Consider the following 14582-nt stretch of genomic DNA (forward strand, 5'->3'; position numbering starts at 1 on the left):
TTTGTGTGTGTTTCTTAATGAGTTTTAGGAGTACTTCATGGGACTGGTTCTCAGACTTTACAGCCTGCATCAGAATCACCCTTAGGCAATCTGCCGGCCCCCTACCACCAGTGTTTCTGATTCAAGGAGATGTGGGGAGCAACCTAAGAACGTGCCTTGCGAACAAGTTCCCAGGTGATACAGATGCTGCTGGCCTAGGTGACCACAATTTGAGAACCAATGTCCTATAGGTGTTTAACGTGTAGCATCAATAGATGTTTCTTGTTAGTTTAAGCAAAGTCACCTTTCAAAAAACAAACCACAAAACACAAAAACTTGAAGAATCTGATACTTGGTTCAAGTCTGAGACATAAGCTAATGCTTTCCCTTTTTGGAAGGGGTACAACTGGGCTTACTTCAACAGTAGCTGTTTAAGTCTGTCCGAAACTCACCTCTCTGCTTTCAGCATCTGGTCCAACTACTTAGCTAAGATAACCAGTTCATAACAGAAGATAGTTTTGATCTAAGGAAAAGTCACTGGCTTTCAATAGCAAGGACACGGGTCAGTTTTACCTCTAAAAACAAAAATACAGACCTCTGGAGATGAAAACTGTCATTTATTTCAATTGAATTTTGTTTCCTTTAAAAATCCTATAATGACATTAAAACAGAAATAAAATAGAACCATATTTAACTGGCTTTAACCTCTAAAGACCAAATAAACACATATACATTACAAATATTTCCACTGTTTCCACAAACCTCATTATTATCCTTGTCATTTCAGTTCCTGAAATAAGAACCATGACTATTACACAATTTACTGGATTAACCATTAACAATACTATTTCTAAACCCAAACCGCAGTCAATATATATTGGTAGTGTGCTTCGTGTGTGATTTTTAAGGCTTGATTCTATAAAACATCTGTTTCTCTGTGTTCAAGAGTCCAAAACCTGCGATCTGAAGGCAGATATATTAATGTATGCAATCTGAGGGTCGTTACATCTTACTGGGAGAGGTCCTGAAAGTCTGCTTCAAACCAGGACAGTAAAAACCTGTAGCAACTTGAACTCAATGCACCATAGCCACCACCATCAAGAAATACTCAGGACCCATAGTGCGAATGAAGTAAAGCAAGCCTTAGGAAGAATTGTGGTTTGTTGGTCTACTGGTCAGAAAGATTTTAACAAAGTGCAATTAGTGGTCAGAAGTAAACGAACGTGGGCAGGCTCATGAAACGGAACCTTCCTGATGCGTCCCGAGGACATGCTGCATCCTTACAGTCGACACCTGCAATGACCTTCTGTCTTTCTCACCAAGTCAGGAGAGCCTATGCCTGCGATCGAGGAAGGATTTCAGTGAAGGCGAAACCCAAAAGATTTAGGGTTGATCAGAAGGCCAGCTGTCAGGAAATCGGAAATCCCAACAAAACCACCGTGACATATTCGGGAATTAGAGTTACTGGCTTGGCCTTTTGACAATATCACCGAGCTGAGACTAAAACTGTTACTTGCTAACTAAACAGTTCTCGCGTCAGAGCCATGAAACCTAGCAGACGACCCGTGATCACACCCGCGGCCTTCATTACGACCCCCCTAGAAGGACTCCTACTCTGAGAAAACAGTATTTTCTCTCCCATTTCTATTAGAACATATCATTAAATACTGTCCTCCTGGGTTTTAACCATTTATCTTTTTTGGGGGGGGTCTCACCATGATAATGCCACTTGAACTAAAGTGTCTTTTTTGCTTTTCCTACTAGTTTTTATCTGTACGATTTTAACCAGAGGTCTTTGGTGGGGAATGGCGGATCCCAGTTAGGTTAAAGGAGGTGGTGAGACACCAATGCCAACTTCACACAGTCTTCAAGTAAATAGAATCCCTGATATAACCGGAAAGTAGTATGTAATTGGGGGAGGGGAGTAAAAAAACTTCTGTGACAACTCTGTCATATATCTTAGAAAAAATGAGCTTTGGCTCTGGAGTCTATTAAGGCACAAAACCTGGTAGACAGCTGTACTGGTGGCCTGCACCTCTGAGTTGGATGAGAACAAAAAAGTGTAACATACAAATAAAAACAATGCATCACTTTGTGAGAGAGCTTGAAATCAACGGGTGAAGCTGGAAAAAAATCCAAGTAAACTAACATCTTGTATGTGAAATATGTGTTGCTAGTGTAGAAAAAGTAAAATGTAGTTTACACAGTGCAAAAACTATCGGAGACTATGCCTTTGGAGTAGACGTGACGTTCTGGCAGGATCACAGGGCTGTCTCAAAAACTGTGAAGGCTGAGGGCTGTCCATTGGAAGCGTTCATTACCACGGGGCCATTCTGAGTGATATCTGGATAATTCCTCTTGAAATACACCTGTGGGGGGAAAAGATAGGTATGAAAACACATTTAAAAGATAAAAAGTACTCCTCCCTAAGCAATGCATTTCTTCAAGGGAAGCAAATTATATCACAACCAGAGGTACAATGTTAAAAACCAGAGGTGTATTTATTCTGTGGAGGAAGGAACCCCATCAAAACCCTCAGTGGGGCTTGGGCTTAATATCAAACAACCTGTGGATCCATTTTAGTTCCGATCATTCCGATTCACAGATATGCCTTATTACTACATTAAAGTGATAAGCAAAAGCATTTTACTGACTCAAAACCTTGGAGACAAATTAAAAACAGAGGGACAAAGAGGCTGGGAAATCTAACGTCTGCACAAGGGTTTCTCATTTTCACACATAAAATGAGCACAATAGATTTGGATGTTAATATCTCGTTGTAATCCCTATATTTTATAAACTCTGATTGACAAGCATTGAAACGCTGGCGTATATGTATGAAATATCTTGGTGTTTAATTTGTGCAGCAAAGCAGGTACAGGGCCTATAGAAATGGGATCTGTGGAGAGTGGGTGACAAGAATGAAAAGCGAATCAAAAGCTTAACAATGACTCAACCAAGCAACTTCTCTAAAATGGAAGATGAGACCAATAATAGGACAGTTCTTTGCCAGCCTTTGAGTTCTTGAATTCTACCAATTTCTAGCTGAACTGGAAGAGATACAGGTTTTCTGATAAATGTATAATCAGAACATAAAGGAAATGAAATGCTGTCAAGTTTCTCTGTTCCACCATCATCACTTTTTAGGAGCTGTATCATATCTCAGTTCCTTGACAGATGCGCAGAACAAAATGAAATAATGTCAAGACTTGTGAGCTCTTATCTCTGAATGTGTTTGGGTGAAAAAGGACTTCAAATGTAATTTTTTTCCCCGAAGAAGAATGTGAAAAGTTTTGTTTGAGTCTTTAAAACAGAAAATGTATCATCTATCTGAGGCTGACTTGTCATGCGCTGGGTCGCTTAGTCATTCGATTCCAGATCTATTTTATAAAATGTGGCTCCAAGTATATTTGTGGGTTCTGTCAACAATGTCATCATGAAAAAGAATGGACTTTAGAAACAAAATAGAAAAATGCTGAGACCTTCATATTAAGTGTACTTTCTTTTTCTCTTGTTGCTTGTGTACTTGCAACCCCTAAGACAACACTGCATATGAAATACTGTATATTACAGTGTCACTTCAGGAGAAAAATAAGAAGTTCTCCAAGAATGCTTGGACACCGCTGGGTAAAACCTGAGGCGATTTCCATTGTAATGCAAGGATTGGAAAATAAGGCCATTTTGAGGGTTAAGTGCCTATCATTTCCCTCCATTTTTTTAAGTTAGCCATACTTTGTGTGGTTATATATTTAGGGACTTCCTGGGTAGGAAACTAAAAAGAGCCACAAGAACAAAAGGAAATATATTTCATTTTCTACTGTTTGACAGTCCTCCCAAAGTGACTGGTTCCTTTCTCTACAGCTTTTCTCAATATGATTTTTCATAAAGAAAATGTTATTATTAGCAACTTTTAACCACAATGGTCTTGACTTCATGGTCTGAGATACTTGAAATTGAATACTGAAAATGAGCATCCTGTGTATAAAATCCTTGACTTGACCCTTCTCTTTCTCATCTGTTACCACGGTGTAGACCACACACTGGCCGACAGCACAAGTGAGAGAAGGCATCTTTTTCACAGGGCAGGTTGTGAAGGGGGTTGAGATGACTGAGGTTTGTTACCAGATCCTCGTGGATGGCCTGAGCCCAGGGTAAGGAGGCCCAGGCTCACCTCTCTCTCCTGGGGTCACTGCTGATCCTGGAAACATCACTTAAGCTCTCTCTGTACCAGCTGCCTCATTTGTGAAATGAGACAATGACTTACTTCATAGGAACTAATTGATGGCTACAAACTCCAGGTTGAAAACACGCCAAGCTAAGTGTTCTGTGTGATTATGATGTTGCTCAGAGATGTGACTCCTTAGTCCATGGAAAGTAGCAGCATCACCACTTGAAGAATGAAAACAAAACACTAGGAGGCCCTTTTGTGAATCTTTTGATTTTATCTTTACAGAAGCCCAGAGTCATAGTTGAGACACATTAAATTCAGTGAATATAGTAACTTAGGTGGTAGAAAGGTAGTTAGTTAAAAGATTCTTGGAGTTTCCAATGTGGCTCAGGGATAACAAACCTGACTAGTATCCATAAGGATGTGCGTTCGATCCCTGCCCTCACTCAGTGGGTTAAGGGATCTGGTGTTGCATCTGTAGGTTGCAGATGTGGCTCTGATCTGGCATTGCTGTGGCTGTGATGTAGGCTGGCAGCTGTAGCTTCAGTGTGACCCCTAGCCTGGGAACTTTCATATGCCATAGGTGTGGCCCTAAGGACAGGGGAAAAAAAAAAAAAATTCCTAACTCTTTCTCACTTGTAACTCTGAAAAGTTATTTAGCTTCTTCTGTCTCCATTTCTCCATCTGAGGGTTAATACTGCCAGTTCAGAACGGTTGTGAAGATTGAAAGAGTGCCAAAAACGTTCAAATTTTTTTTTTTTTTGAGCAAGTAGAACGTAATACTAGTGAGTGTTGGGTCTCTTGGCCTTCTTCCTCTTGGGCTTGGTTCATTCTAGTTCCTCCAACGTAGGCTGAAACTGAGTTAACTACGTAAACTACAGCTTGTAAATAAAGCCGCCACCACCATGGCATAGAGATCTTTTATTACAAGCAACAGAGCAAAAAAAAAAAAAAAAAAAAAAAAGGAAAGAAAAGGCTCCTCTGCATAGATAAGGGCCCTAACTCAGCAGTTCAATATATATGCAGAATTCGGGCTCAAGACTCAGTCAGTTCATTCTCACTGAACTGCATGGCCCTGGTTCAATCCCAGTCACCCTCAACCTCCCTATCTGTGAAGCTGATCTAAGTGTGGTGCACATACTGGCAAGCGTATTATCAAACTTAAAGAGTACCGTATACTTAAAAGAGGATTTCTGTTTTTACCTTAAGGGAAAAATGAATGTTATCTCCCCTCATCCTCTCAGGAGATCACCCCAAACAGCAAGGATGTAGGGAGTTTAAAAAATAAACCTGGTATTTGGTAAAATCAGGAGTCATCTGAAATTCCAAATCGTAAAAATATCTGGACGGGCTGCCTCATAATGACAGGGTCCATTGGGCTGGGGCAAGACAGAGGGGGGGCCCCAAAGGGGAGCAGACCTCAAGAGTCATGGGACAGCACCTTTCTCCAGCTAGTTGGCAAATCCTAAGGGGCCAATGAGGAATGACTTAGAATCACCATCTTCATCTATAGCATGGACACTGGCGAGGTCCTAGGAGAGATTCTGAAATGCAAGCAGCACTGTAACTGCCCAACTCTGCAGGCTAGAAAGGAATACAGGCTAAATGAACACACATTCTCAAATTTCTCTAACTTGCTTAGACACACAGGCACAGGACACACACACACTTCCTCTCTCCTTCTCTGGGTCATCAGGAGCATCCATGTCAAGCAGAGAATTCCCTTTAGTCGGAAATGACGACCTAGCCACAATCATGACTAAAATAGGGGAAAAAACAAACAAACAAAAAAAAACATAAAAAAAACCAATCCTCAGAGTTCCCGTTGTGGCTCAGTGGTTAACGAATCCGACTAGGAACCATGAGGTTTCGGGTTCGATCCCTGGCCTTGCTCACTGGGTTAAGGATCCAGCGTTGTCGTGGGCTGGGGTGTAGGTCACAGACTCGGCTCAGATCCCGTGTTGCTGTGGCTCTGGTGTAGGCCGGTAGCTACAGCTCCGATTAGACCCCTGGACTGGGAACCTCCATATGCCGTGGGAGCGGCCCTAGAAAAGGCATAAAGACAAAAAAACCCAAAAACCAAAAACCCAAAACCCAATCCTCTATCCCTAGGAAAATTTAAAGAACTCCATCTCAAATAAATCTTGGGCCAAAGAGGAAATGAAAACCAAAATTACAGAATAGGTAAATAAAAACCTAATGATGATGAAAACAATACACACCAGAACCTAGAGGACACAGCCAGAACAGTCTTCAGAGAAAAATTCCCAACAATAAAATGTTTATATTTGTCAACAAGAAAGAACAAAACAAACGCATTCAAGAAGAAGCAACAATAAATCAAAGGAAGGAAGGAATTAATAAAGATAAAAGCAGAAAGTGATAAATTAGGAGTTCCCGTCGTGGCGCAGTGGTTAACGAATCCGACTAGGAACCATGAGGTTGCGGGTTCGGTCCCTGCCCTTGCTCAGTGGGTTAACGATCCGGCGTTGCCGTGAGCTGGGGTGTAGGTCTCAGACGTGGCTCGGATCCCGCGTTGCTGTGGCTCTGGCGTAGGCTGGAGACTACAGCTCCGATTGGACCCCTAGCCTGGGAACCTCCATATGCCACGGGAGCGGCCCAAAGAAATAGCAAAAAGACAAAAAAAAAAAAAAAAAAAAGAAAGTGATAAATTATGAAATGGAACACAAGTAGCAAATGAACTTGAGAGCTTCCTCTTTGGGGGAAAAAACATAAAACTGTTAACAGTCAATCAGAAGAGAAAATGAGGAGGAGGGAATGAAGAGAGCAGTAATACTATGTAGCCATTCAAAGGAGTGCGCAACCTCTACGTGCTGACAGAATCTGAGATATCGCATTAAATGAACAGCAAGGAACAGCGATCGTTTGTGCTTAAAAACAGGGAGGCGACATACACCCAAGTTCTTCCCGATGCACAGAACATGTCAGCAGAACAAAGGTGGCGCTGGGGGAGGGGCTGTGTGGTGACACGAGTGGCAGAGTGACTTACTTTTCATTTATACATTTTAAAACTCTGTTTCAAAAAGTAAAGTTTTTGAATTTGGTAGCATTAGATATATCATTTCTTTAAAAACTGACTATTAAAGATACATTTTCACTATTCAGAGTCTCTAAATCTACTTAGAAGAACTGTGGGTACATTTTTTATTTTGTAATTGGGAGGTAAGGGCTCAATCTACAGCCTTTAAAGAAATGATCCCACTTTTACGCTGTATAAGGCTCTATATTCACAAAGCACTGAAGCACATGCCCTCTCATCTGATCCCTGTAATGACAGAGGGAAGAAGCCCGCAGGGCTGTAACCCCTGCTCTACACACAGGGGAGGACGCTGAGGCTCAGAGACCTTGGGGACATGAGGCCACGTGGCTGCTGAGTGGCTCCCCCACTGTTCACACTGCCCCAGGCTCCTAGATCTAGGATGTTAGCATATCTTAACTTTGGGGTTATAGCTGGTGGTACCATGAATAGATACAATGACACCTCTGCTACCCACTGGGAACAAAGAAACTTCAAAAAAAACCATCAAGTTCCCATTGTGGCGCAGAGGAAACAAATCCAACTAAGAACCATGAGGTTTCGGGTTCGATCCCTGGCCCTGCTCAGTGGGTTGAGGATCTGGCGTTGTCGTGAGCTGTGGTGTAAGTCACAGATGAAGCTCAGATCCCATGCTGCTGTGGCTGTGGTGTACGCCAGCAGCTACAGCTCCGGTTCGACCCCTAGCCTGGGAACCTCCATATGTTGTGGGTGCAGCTCTAAAAAAACAAAACACACACACACACACACACACACAAAACCAAAAAGAAAAAAAATCAAGTCTGTTTCACCACAGAAGGAAATGAATGACAGCTTTTCTCCTTTGTAATGAACTGAACTGTGTCCCTCCAATTGTGTATGTTGAAGTCCTAACCCCCCACCCTGGGGTCCTTCAGAATGTGACTGTATTTGGGGACAGGGTCCTTATAGAGGCAATTAAGTCACAATGAAGTCACATAGCTGGGCCCTGATCTAATCTGACAGGTGTCCTCATAAGAAGAGGTGTTTAGGACACAGGTACACAGAGGGGAGCATGTGAAGACACAGGGAGAAGACGGCACCTACAAACCCAGGAGAGAGGCCTCAGGGGACACCGACCCTGCCGACACCTTGACCCCAGACTCCAGTCTCCAGACAGTGAGGACATGAGTCTCTGTTGTGTAAGTCACCTGCTCTGTGGTACTTTGTATGGCAGCCCAGCAAACTAATGTGCCCTTCAGCTTTATGAATCAAAAAAGTGGAGTTCCCATCGTGACTCAGTGCAAACGAATCCAACTAGGAACCATGAGGTTGGGGGTTCGATCCCTGGTCTCGCTCAGTGGGTTAAGGATCTGGCGTTGCCGTGAGCTGTGGTGTAGGTTGCAGATGCAGCTCGGATCTGGTGTTGCTGTGAGTGTGCTGTAGGCTGGTGGCTACAGCATCAATTAGATCCCTAGCTTGGGAACCTCCATATGCTGCAGGTGCAGCCCTAAAGAGACAAAACAACAAGAACAACAACAAAAAAGTACTTTTGTGGCTATTTCATGGATCTTCTAAAAGTACCAGTCAGACAGATTCGACTTCCCTGCACCAACATTCACAAAGAAGCAACTATGTGGTCAATAAACATGACTTGGAAGCACCTTTTCCCAGATGCTGAGTTTTTTTTTTTTTTTCAAATGAATGAATTCTGTTCTGTTAGACTGAAAAGCTTGCTGACTTAGGCTACTCCTCCCAGTGTGACAGGAGTGACATGAGAAGCTTGCACATTTACAGAGTTGACAATCTGATACTTGTTCTCCTAAGAGGGCAGAGCGTATACAGAAATAATGGCAGGAAGATATTCAACTGGGATGAGAATCGGGATATGTATCTCCTTGTGTCTTTTTGTAGAGGTGACCCGAGCCACTGGTAGGGCTGAAATCCAGGAGTGATGCTCTGCCACCCTGTGAACTTGGGTGACGACCCCTCCTTGGCTACCAGGTCAAAGGAGCAGCTTCTCAGACTCAGCACAGAACACGGTACCTAGGGCAGCGCTCAGCACCTCCAGCCATTCACCGTCCGTGCTCCCTGGACCAGCTCTGTGATTTTGGGGGAGCCTTTAGCCCAACCTCCTCATCTATGATGTGGGATTAAAAAAATGCCTGTCGTGGAGCTCCAGTCGTGGCGCAGTGGTTAACGAATTCGACTGGGAACCATGAGGTTGCGGGTTCGGTCCCTGCCCTTGCTCAGTGGGTTAACGATCCGGCATTGCCGTGAGCTGTGGTGTAGGTTGCAGACGCGGCTCGGATCCTGCGTTGCTGTGGCTCTGGCGTAGGCCGGTGGCTACAGCTCCGATTTAACCCCTAGCCTGGGAACCTCCATATGCCGCGGGAGCGGCCCAAGAGATAGCAACAACAACAACAACAAAAGACAAAAGACAAAAAAAAAAAAAAAAAGGCCTGTCGTGACTGAAGTTCCAGAACGATACAGCAGGTTAAGGATTCAGTGTTGCCACAACAGTGGTGCAGGTCTCAACTGTCAACTGCGGGGAGGGTTCAGTCCCCAGCCCGAGAACTTCAACATGCCGTGGGTGTAGCCCAAAAATAAAACAACTACACAAATGCCACTTGACATGAATATGGATAAATTGGGGGTAAGAGTAACAGACCAAGAGTCACACTATTTCTAATTCCATGACCTACATCTGTTTTGACATGAATGTTACACTCAATTTGAAACACTTATTTAAAGAACAGATTTCTAGTTCTGTGTTTGTTGCAAACTGGTAACACCTGTTACAAGTGTACAGCCAGCCACCTTCCTTCTCGGGAGTCTTAGTTTCCTCATCTGCTAAAGGGGAGTGCTAAACTCTACCATGTTATTTGGACCCATGTAAAATTCCGTGATCTATTTCTCCTGACTCAATGTTTGAAAATGTGTAATTATAACACGTTTTTCAAAATGGAGACTTTGACTCCTACGTGAGTCCCTTTGATGTGAAATGCTTAAGGTCAAAGGAGAAAAAGGGTTTGTGAGATCCGTGGTGTGACCCAGGGAATCCCAGATGACTGATGGGGTCTGAGGAGGGAAGCCTTGACCGGGAGATGCTCTAGCAGATGAAAGCGCTCTGAGAACTTCAGGCACAAACAAATGCAGGGCTCCACGTGCAGCTTCCTGACATTTGCATCCAAGTAAGTACTCAGAAAAAAGTTCCACGGAGTTCTCGTTGTGGCTCAGTGGTTAACGAATCCGACTAGGAACCATGAGGTTGCAGGTCCGATCTCTGGCCTTGCTCAGTGGGTTAAGGATCCAGTGTTGCCATGAACTGTGGTGTAGGCTCAGATCCCGAGTTGCTGCGGCTCTGGCGTAGGCTGGCAGCTACAGCTCCAATTCGACCCCTAGCCTGGGAACCTCCATATGCCTCGGGTGCCGCCCTAGAAAAGACAAAAAGACAAACAAACAAACAAACAAACCCTGAAAAAAACGAAAAGAAAGAAGTTCCGAACACAGTCTTCACTGTCCCTAAACCTAGATTTGAACTTCAACTCTGTCAACTCCTCAGCCAGCTCTGTGACCCTGGGCAATCTCCTAGCCTATGAATAGTGGAAGGCACTGCTCTTTGCCTCTTCGTTTCTAAGGGGGAGGAATGAGATGAAACCAGAACAGAGAGAACTCAGGCACATTTTAGATACACCTTTCATATACATGTTTTCATTAAGGTATTTTAAATATAACACAAGTAATTTTTTAAATTCTACTTACCAGTGAATACCTGGGGAAAGTATGAAGCATGCAGAAAAGTATCAAAAAGGAAAAATGCTCCCATCATTTAAGGCTCAGAGATAACGTTTGGATGAGAAGCCCCGTCACATCCATTTGGAACCTCCTCCTACCTGAGCCACGCATCTCAAGGGGCAAGGACACCAGACCCTCCTTCCTTCCTTCCATCCTTCCACCAACCCCACTCTCACCTGGGTCCGGATAGAACTACAGGCAGCTGCATGGCACTGGCTAAGTCTCTGAAGCCAGACCTCAGTTATCACATCAGTAGGACAAGATACCACCACCTCTCCTCTGTTAGAGCGACACCGCGTGGCCTGAGTGTTACTTGTGGAGCACCTGGTAGAGCTCCCACACCCCTCAACTCTGCGCAAAGGCTTTGTGTTAAGGTATTGTGAATTCTTGTTTTGTCCTGGTGATAATTTCATCCTCCAGAAGGAAGTTTTGGGTGGTGGAGGGTGGGCAACCAGACCTCATTCTAAACCAAGAGTCAGGGAGAAAAATGACGGTACCATGATGGAGTTTTCTTTACAAATTAGAAAATAGAATCAAGGAGTTCTCCTTGTGGCACAGTGGAAACGAATCCGACTAGCATCCATGAGGATGCAGGTTCAATCCCTGGGCTCGCTCAGTGGGTTGGAGATCCGGCATTGCTGTGGGCTGTGGTGTAGGTCGTAGATGCGGCTTGGATCCAGTGTTGCTGTGGCTGTGGCCAGCAGCTGTACCTCCGATTCGACCCCTAGCTTGTGAACCTCCATATGCTGCAGGTGCAGCCCTAAAAAGCCAAAAAACAAAAGGAAAACAGAAACAAACTACACCTTGGCCAGGTAGATCTTTCTAGACACAATTAATGATGTCCTACATCCTTTTTCTCAAATACTCAACATTTCCTAGATGTTGACAGCACTTGCGTCACCAACATGCTGAGCACCAAGCAGAATGAGACGTAAGGGGTTTGCCACATGAGAGGGTTCTGGGCTCTATGAAAATCTGAACCCAGGGCCCAAACGTGTGCCACGTCTAATGTGAAATGGCTTAGGGGCCCAGGCATGCACCTCTGAGCATGTGCACAGCCTGCGCCCCACCGCCACCCCCTCTGCAGATGCTCAGCAGACCCGCCTCCCATCCGCAAAGCGTTGTGAAGGCTCAGGGGAGAAGCTTTGTCTCCGGAGGCTTATAATTGAAAAGGGCACAGAGTGCTTGTTACCGGACCCCTGGTGCCAGATCGTCAGGAGCGCACTGTGGAGATGAACTTTAATTACAAGTCCCTGCTTAGAGCTCACCTGTTTTGCTGTTTCAGTGAGGGCAGCGGCCTCAGCCTTGCCCAGTTGTTGCACCATCTTGTAAAATAGGCTGTCTCTATTTTGCAGCAAAACATATGGCTCATCATATTCTTTCAGTCTCCCCGCATCCAAAACCTGTTAATCAGCAGAAAGAAACCCATTAGCACACAATGTTTCCCAGTAACATATTATAACTCAGACAATCATTCGGAAAGGGGCAAGACAGGGAGAATAGAGAGAATCTATTTGGGTGGTAGGCTTGGTGGTGTTTAAATGGTTTGATTACCCTGTTTTCCTAGGCAGACAAAGGCCTAACCCGACCTTTTATTATTATAATGTTATAGGAAAGGAAGAAAATGAAAATTTTAGACTACGAACGTGAGCACTCAGCAGTCTGTAGCATTTTACATGCTGCCCAGGCATTTGGGGTTGTTATGATCAGTTACTGCTTTTAGGTCTCTGGCTCTGCAGGCTATTGATGCAGACATTCAGAGCTGGGAAATGTCTTGATGTAAGAAAATCAGAATCAATGTAGCTCAAAAGTAGGATGACGTCACACAAAGCAGATGGCAGTGACCTGACAGCAAGTGAATGGCAGCAATGGTGTGACTGAATCTGAGGACAATTTTGGGGGGGGGGGACAGTAAATGCCTCTAGAATTTCTATAGGGTCCTGGATTACGTCAGCTGCTAAGAGGGGGCCGAATCGCTTGTCGGAGAGGTTAAGGTGCTTCTGAAGGTGGCTGTAGCTATAAGTTTATTATTCTGAGACTGAAAAGCTGGCAACAAGAGCTGCTACATAAGCAGCTTTAGCTGAATGGCTCTGCGTGGAAGACATCTCTAGAAATCCAATTTTCTCTTTGGGTGAGACTAAGGAAGCAATGAAGAAACTGAGCTCCAAATTCCAGTCATCGCAGCCACACAGCACACGGGGGCAGCCCAAACTGAATTCCCCAGGATCTGAATCTTTGTTTTCACAAATTATCGTTCCTTCCTTTTCTCTGTTTCTTCAGCTGCCTGCCTTTTGGCTATTTTATTGCTCATTAATATGTCCACTAACTGGAAATTGAAAGGGAGAGAAAGGGGCTCTTAACTCTGCATTTCTACTTATTCGTGGCTTTCGTTAATGGCTTTGGAGGGAAGAAAGTCTGAAACAATTGGCCCAAATGACCTACCTGGCAAAACGGCTCTGACTTAAGTGGCACTTAATTCTTCATTTAGGTCATATTTAGAGTAAATGCGCCTTAAGAGAATACGCTGAAACTCTAAGCAGGACACAGGTTGTTTTTCTGCATTTAGGTACTGCCGTGAATTCCATCCCATGGTATTTAGTCAGAAACATTTATTAAGCCTCGTAAAGGCCATTTTCCTGTTACTCTTTTGTTTACCACTGTGAATCACTGCTAAGGGTAGCTATCTCGAGAATAACTGAGTCTGGGAGTTCCTGTTGTGGCTCAGTGGTAATGAACCCAACTAGTATCCATGAAGAAATGGGTTCGATCCCTGGCCTTGTGCAGTAGGTTGAGTATTTGGTGTTGCTGTGAGCTGAGGTGCAGGTTGCAGATGAGGCTCGGACCCTGTGTTGCTGCGGCTGTGGTAGAGGCCAGCAGCTGCAGCTCTGAATTGAACCCTAGCCTGGGAACCTCCATATGCTTCAGGTGTGGCCCTTTTAAGCAAAACAAAAAAACAAAAAAACAAACAAACAAAAAAATTAAATGAATTTGTCACACCCATGTAATTATTGAAAAGTTATATAATTGAGCATGCCAATTTAGATTCTCCGAATGTGTAATTTCACTTAAACATGATATTATGGAGCATAACAATTTTTCCAGAGGTTGAAGAAAAAGAAAAAATATAATTTTATTTTATTTATTTATTTATTTTAAGGGCCGCACTTGTGGCATATGGTAGTTCCCAGGCTAGGAGTTAAATAGAGCTGCAGCTGCCGGCCTACACCACAGACACCAAATCGCTGGATCGTTAACGCACTGAGTAGGGCCAGGGATCAAACCTGTGTCCTCGTGGATACTAGTCAGGTTTGTTATTCCAAAAAGACAATCTTTTTTTTTTTTTTTTTGGTCTTGTCTTTTTGTCTTTTGTTGTTGTCGTTGTTGCTATTTCTTGGGCCGCTCCCGCGGCATATGGAGGTTCCCAGGCTAGGGGTTGAATCAGAGCTGTAGCCACCGGCCTACGCCAGAGCCACAGCAATGCAGGATCCGAGCCGCGTCTGCAACCCACACCACAGCCCACGGCAACGCTGGATCGTTAACCCACTGAGCAAGGGCAGGGACCGAACCCGCAACCTCATGGTTCCTAGTCGGATTCGTTAACCACTGCGCCACGACGGGAACTCC

At 44.2% G+C, this 14582-nt stretch overlaps 1 protein-coding gene across 2 annotated transcripts in view; it reads right to left on the reverse strand.

Annotated features, from left to right (window-relative positions):
* Positions 1 to 577: 577 nt before the first annotated feature.
* Positions 578 to 14582, reverse strand: part of LOC100152536 (ATP binding cassette subfamily C member 4 (PEL blood group)) — a 223180-nt gene continuing 209175 nt past the window's right edge. For both annotated transcript variants that reach the window (XM_084982092.1, XM_021065786.2), the window contains 2 exons: positions 12227 to 12361; positions 578 to 2348 (listed from right to left, as the gene is read on the reverse strand). In XM_084982092.1, coding sequence (XP_084838218.1) covers positions 2241 to 2348; positions 12227 to 12361 — 243 coding nt within the window. In that variant the 3' untranslated portion in view covers positions 578 to 2240. The remainder of the gene's footprint in view (positions 2349 to 12226; positions 12362 to 14582) is intronic.

The sequence above is a fragment of the Sus scrofa genome, chromosome 11 (assembly GCF_054392235.1).
Source record: "Sus scrofa isolate SSC_HxYL_T2T_F1_AM1 chromosome 11, Sscrofa_HxYL_maternal_Yorkshire_Landrace_v2.0, whole genome shotgun sequence".
Taxonomy (NCBI): domain Eukaryota; kingdom Metazoa; phylum Chordata; class Mammalia; order Artiodactyla; family Suidae; genus Sus; species Sus scrofa.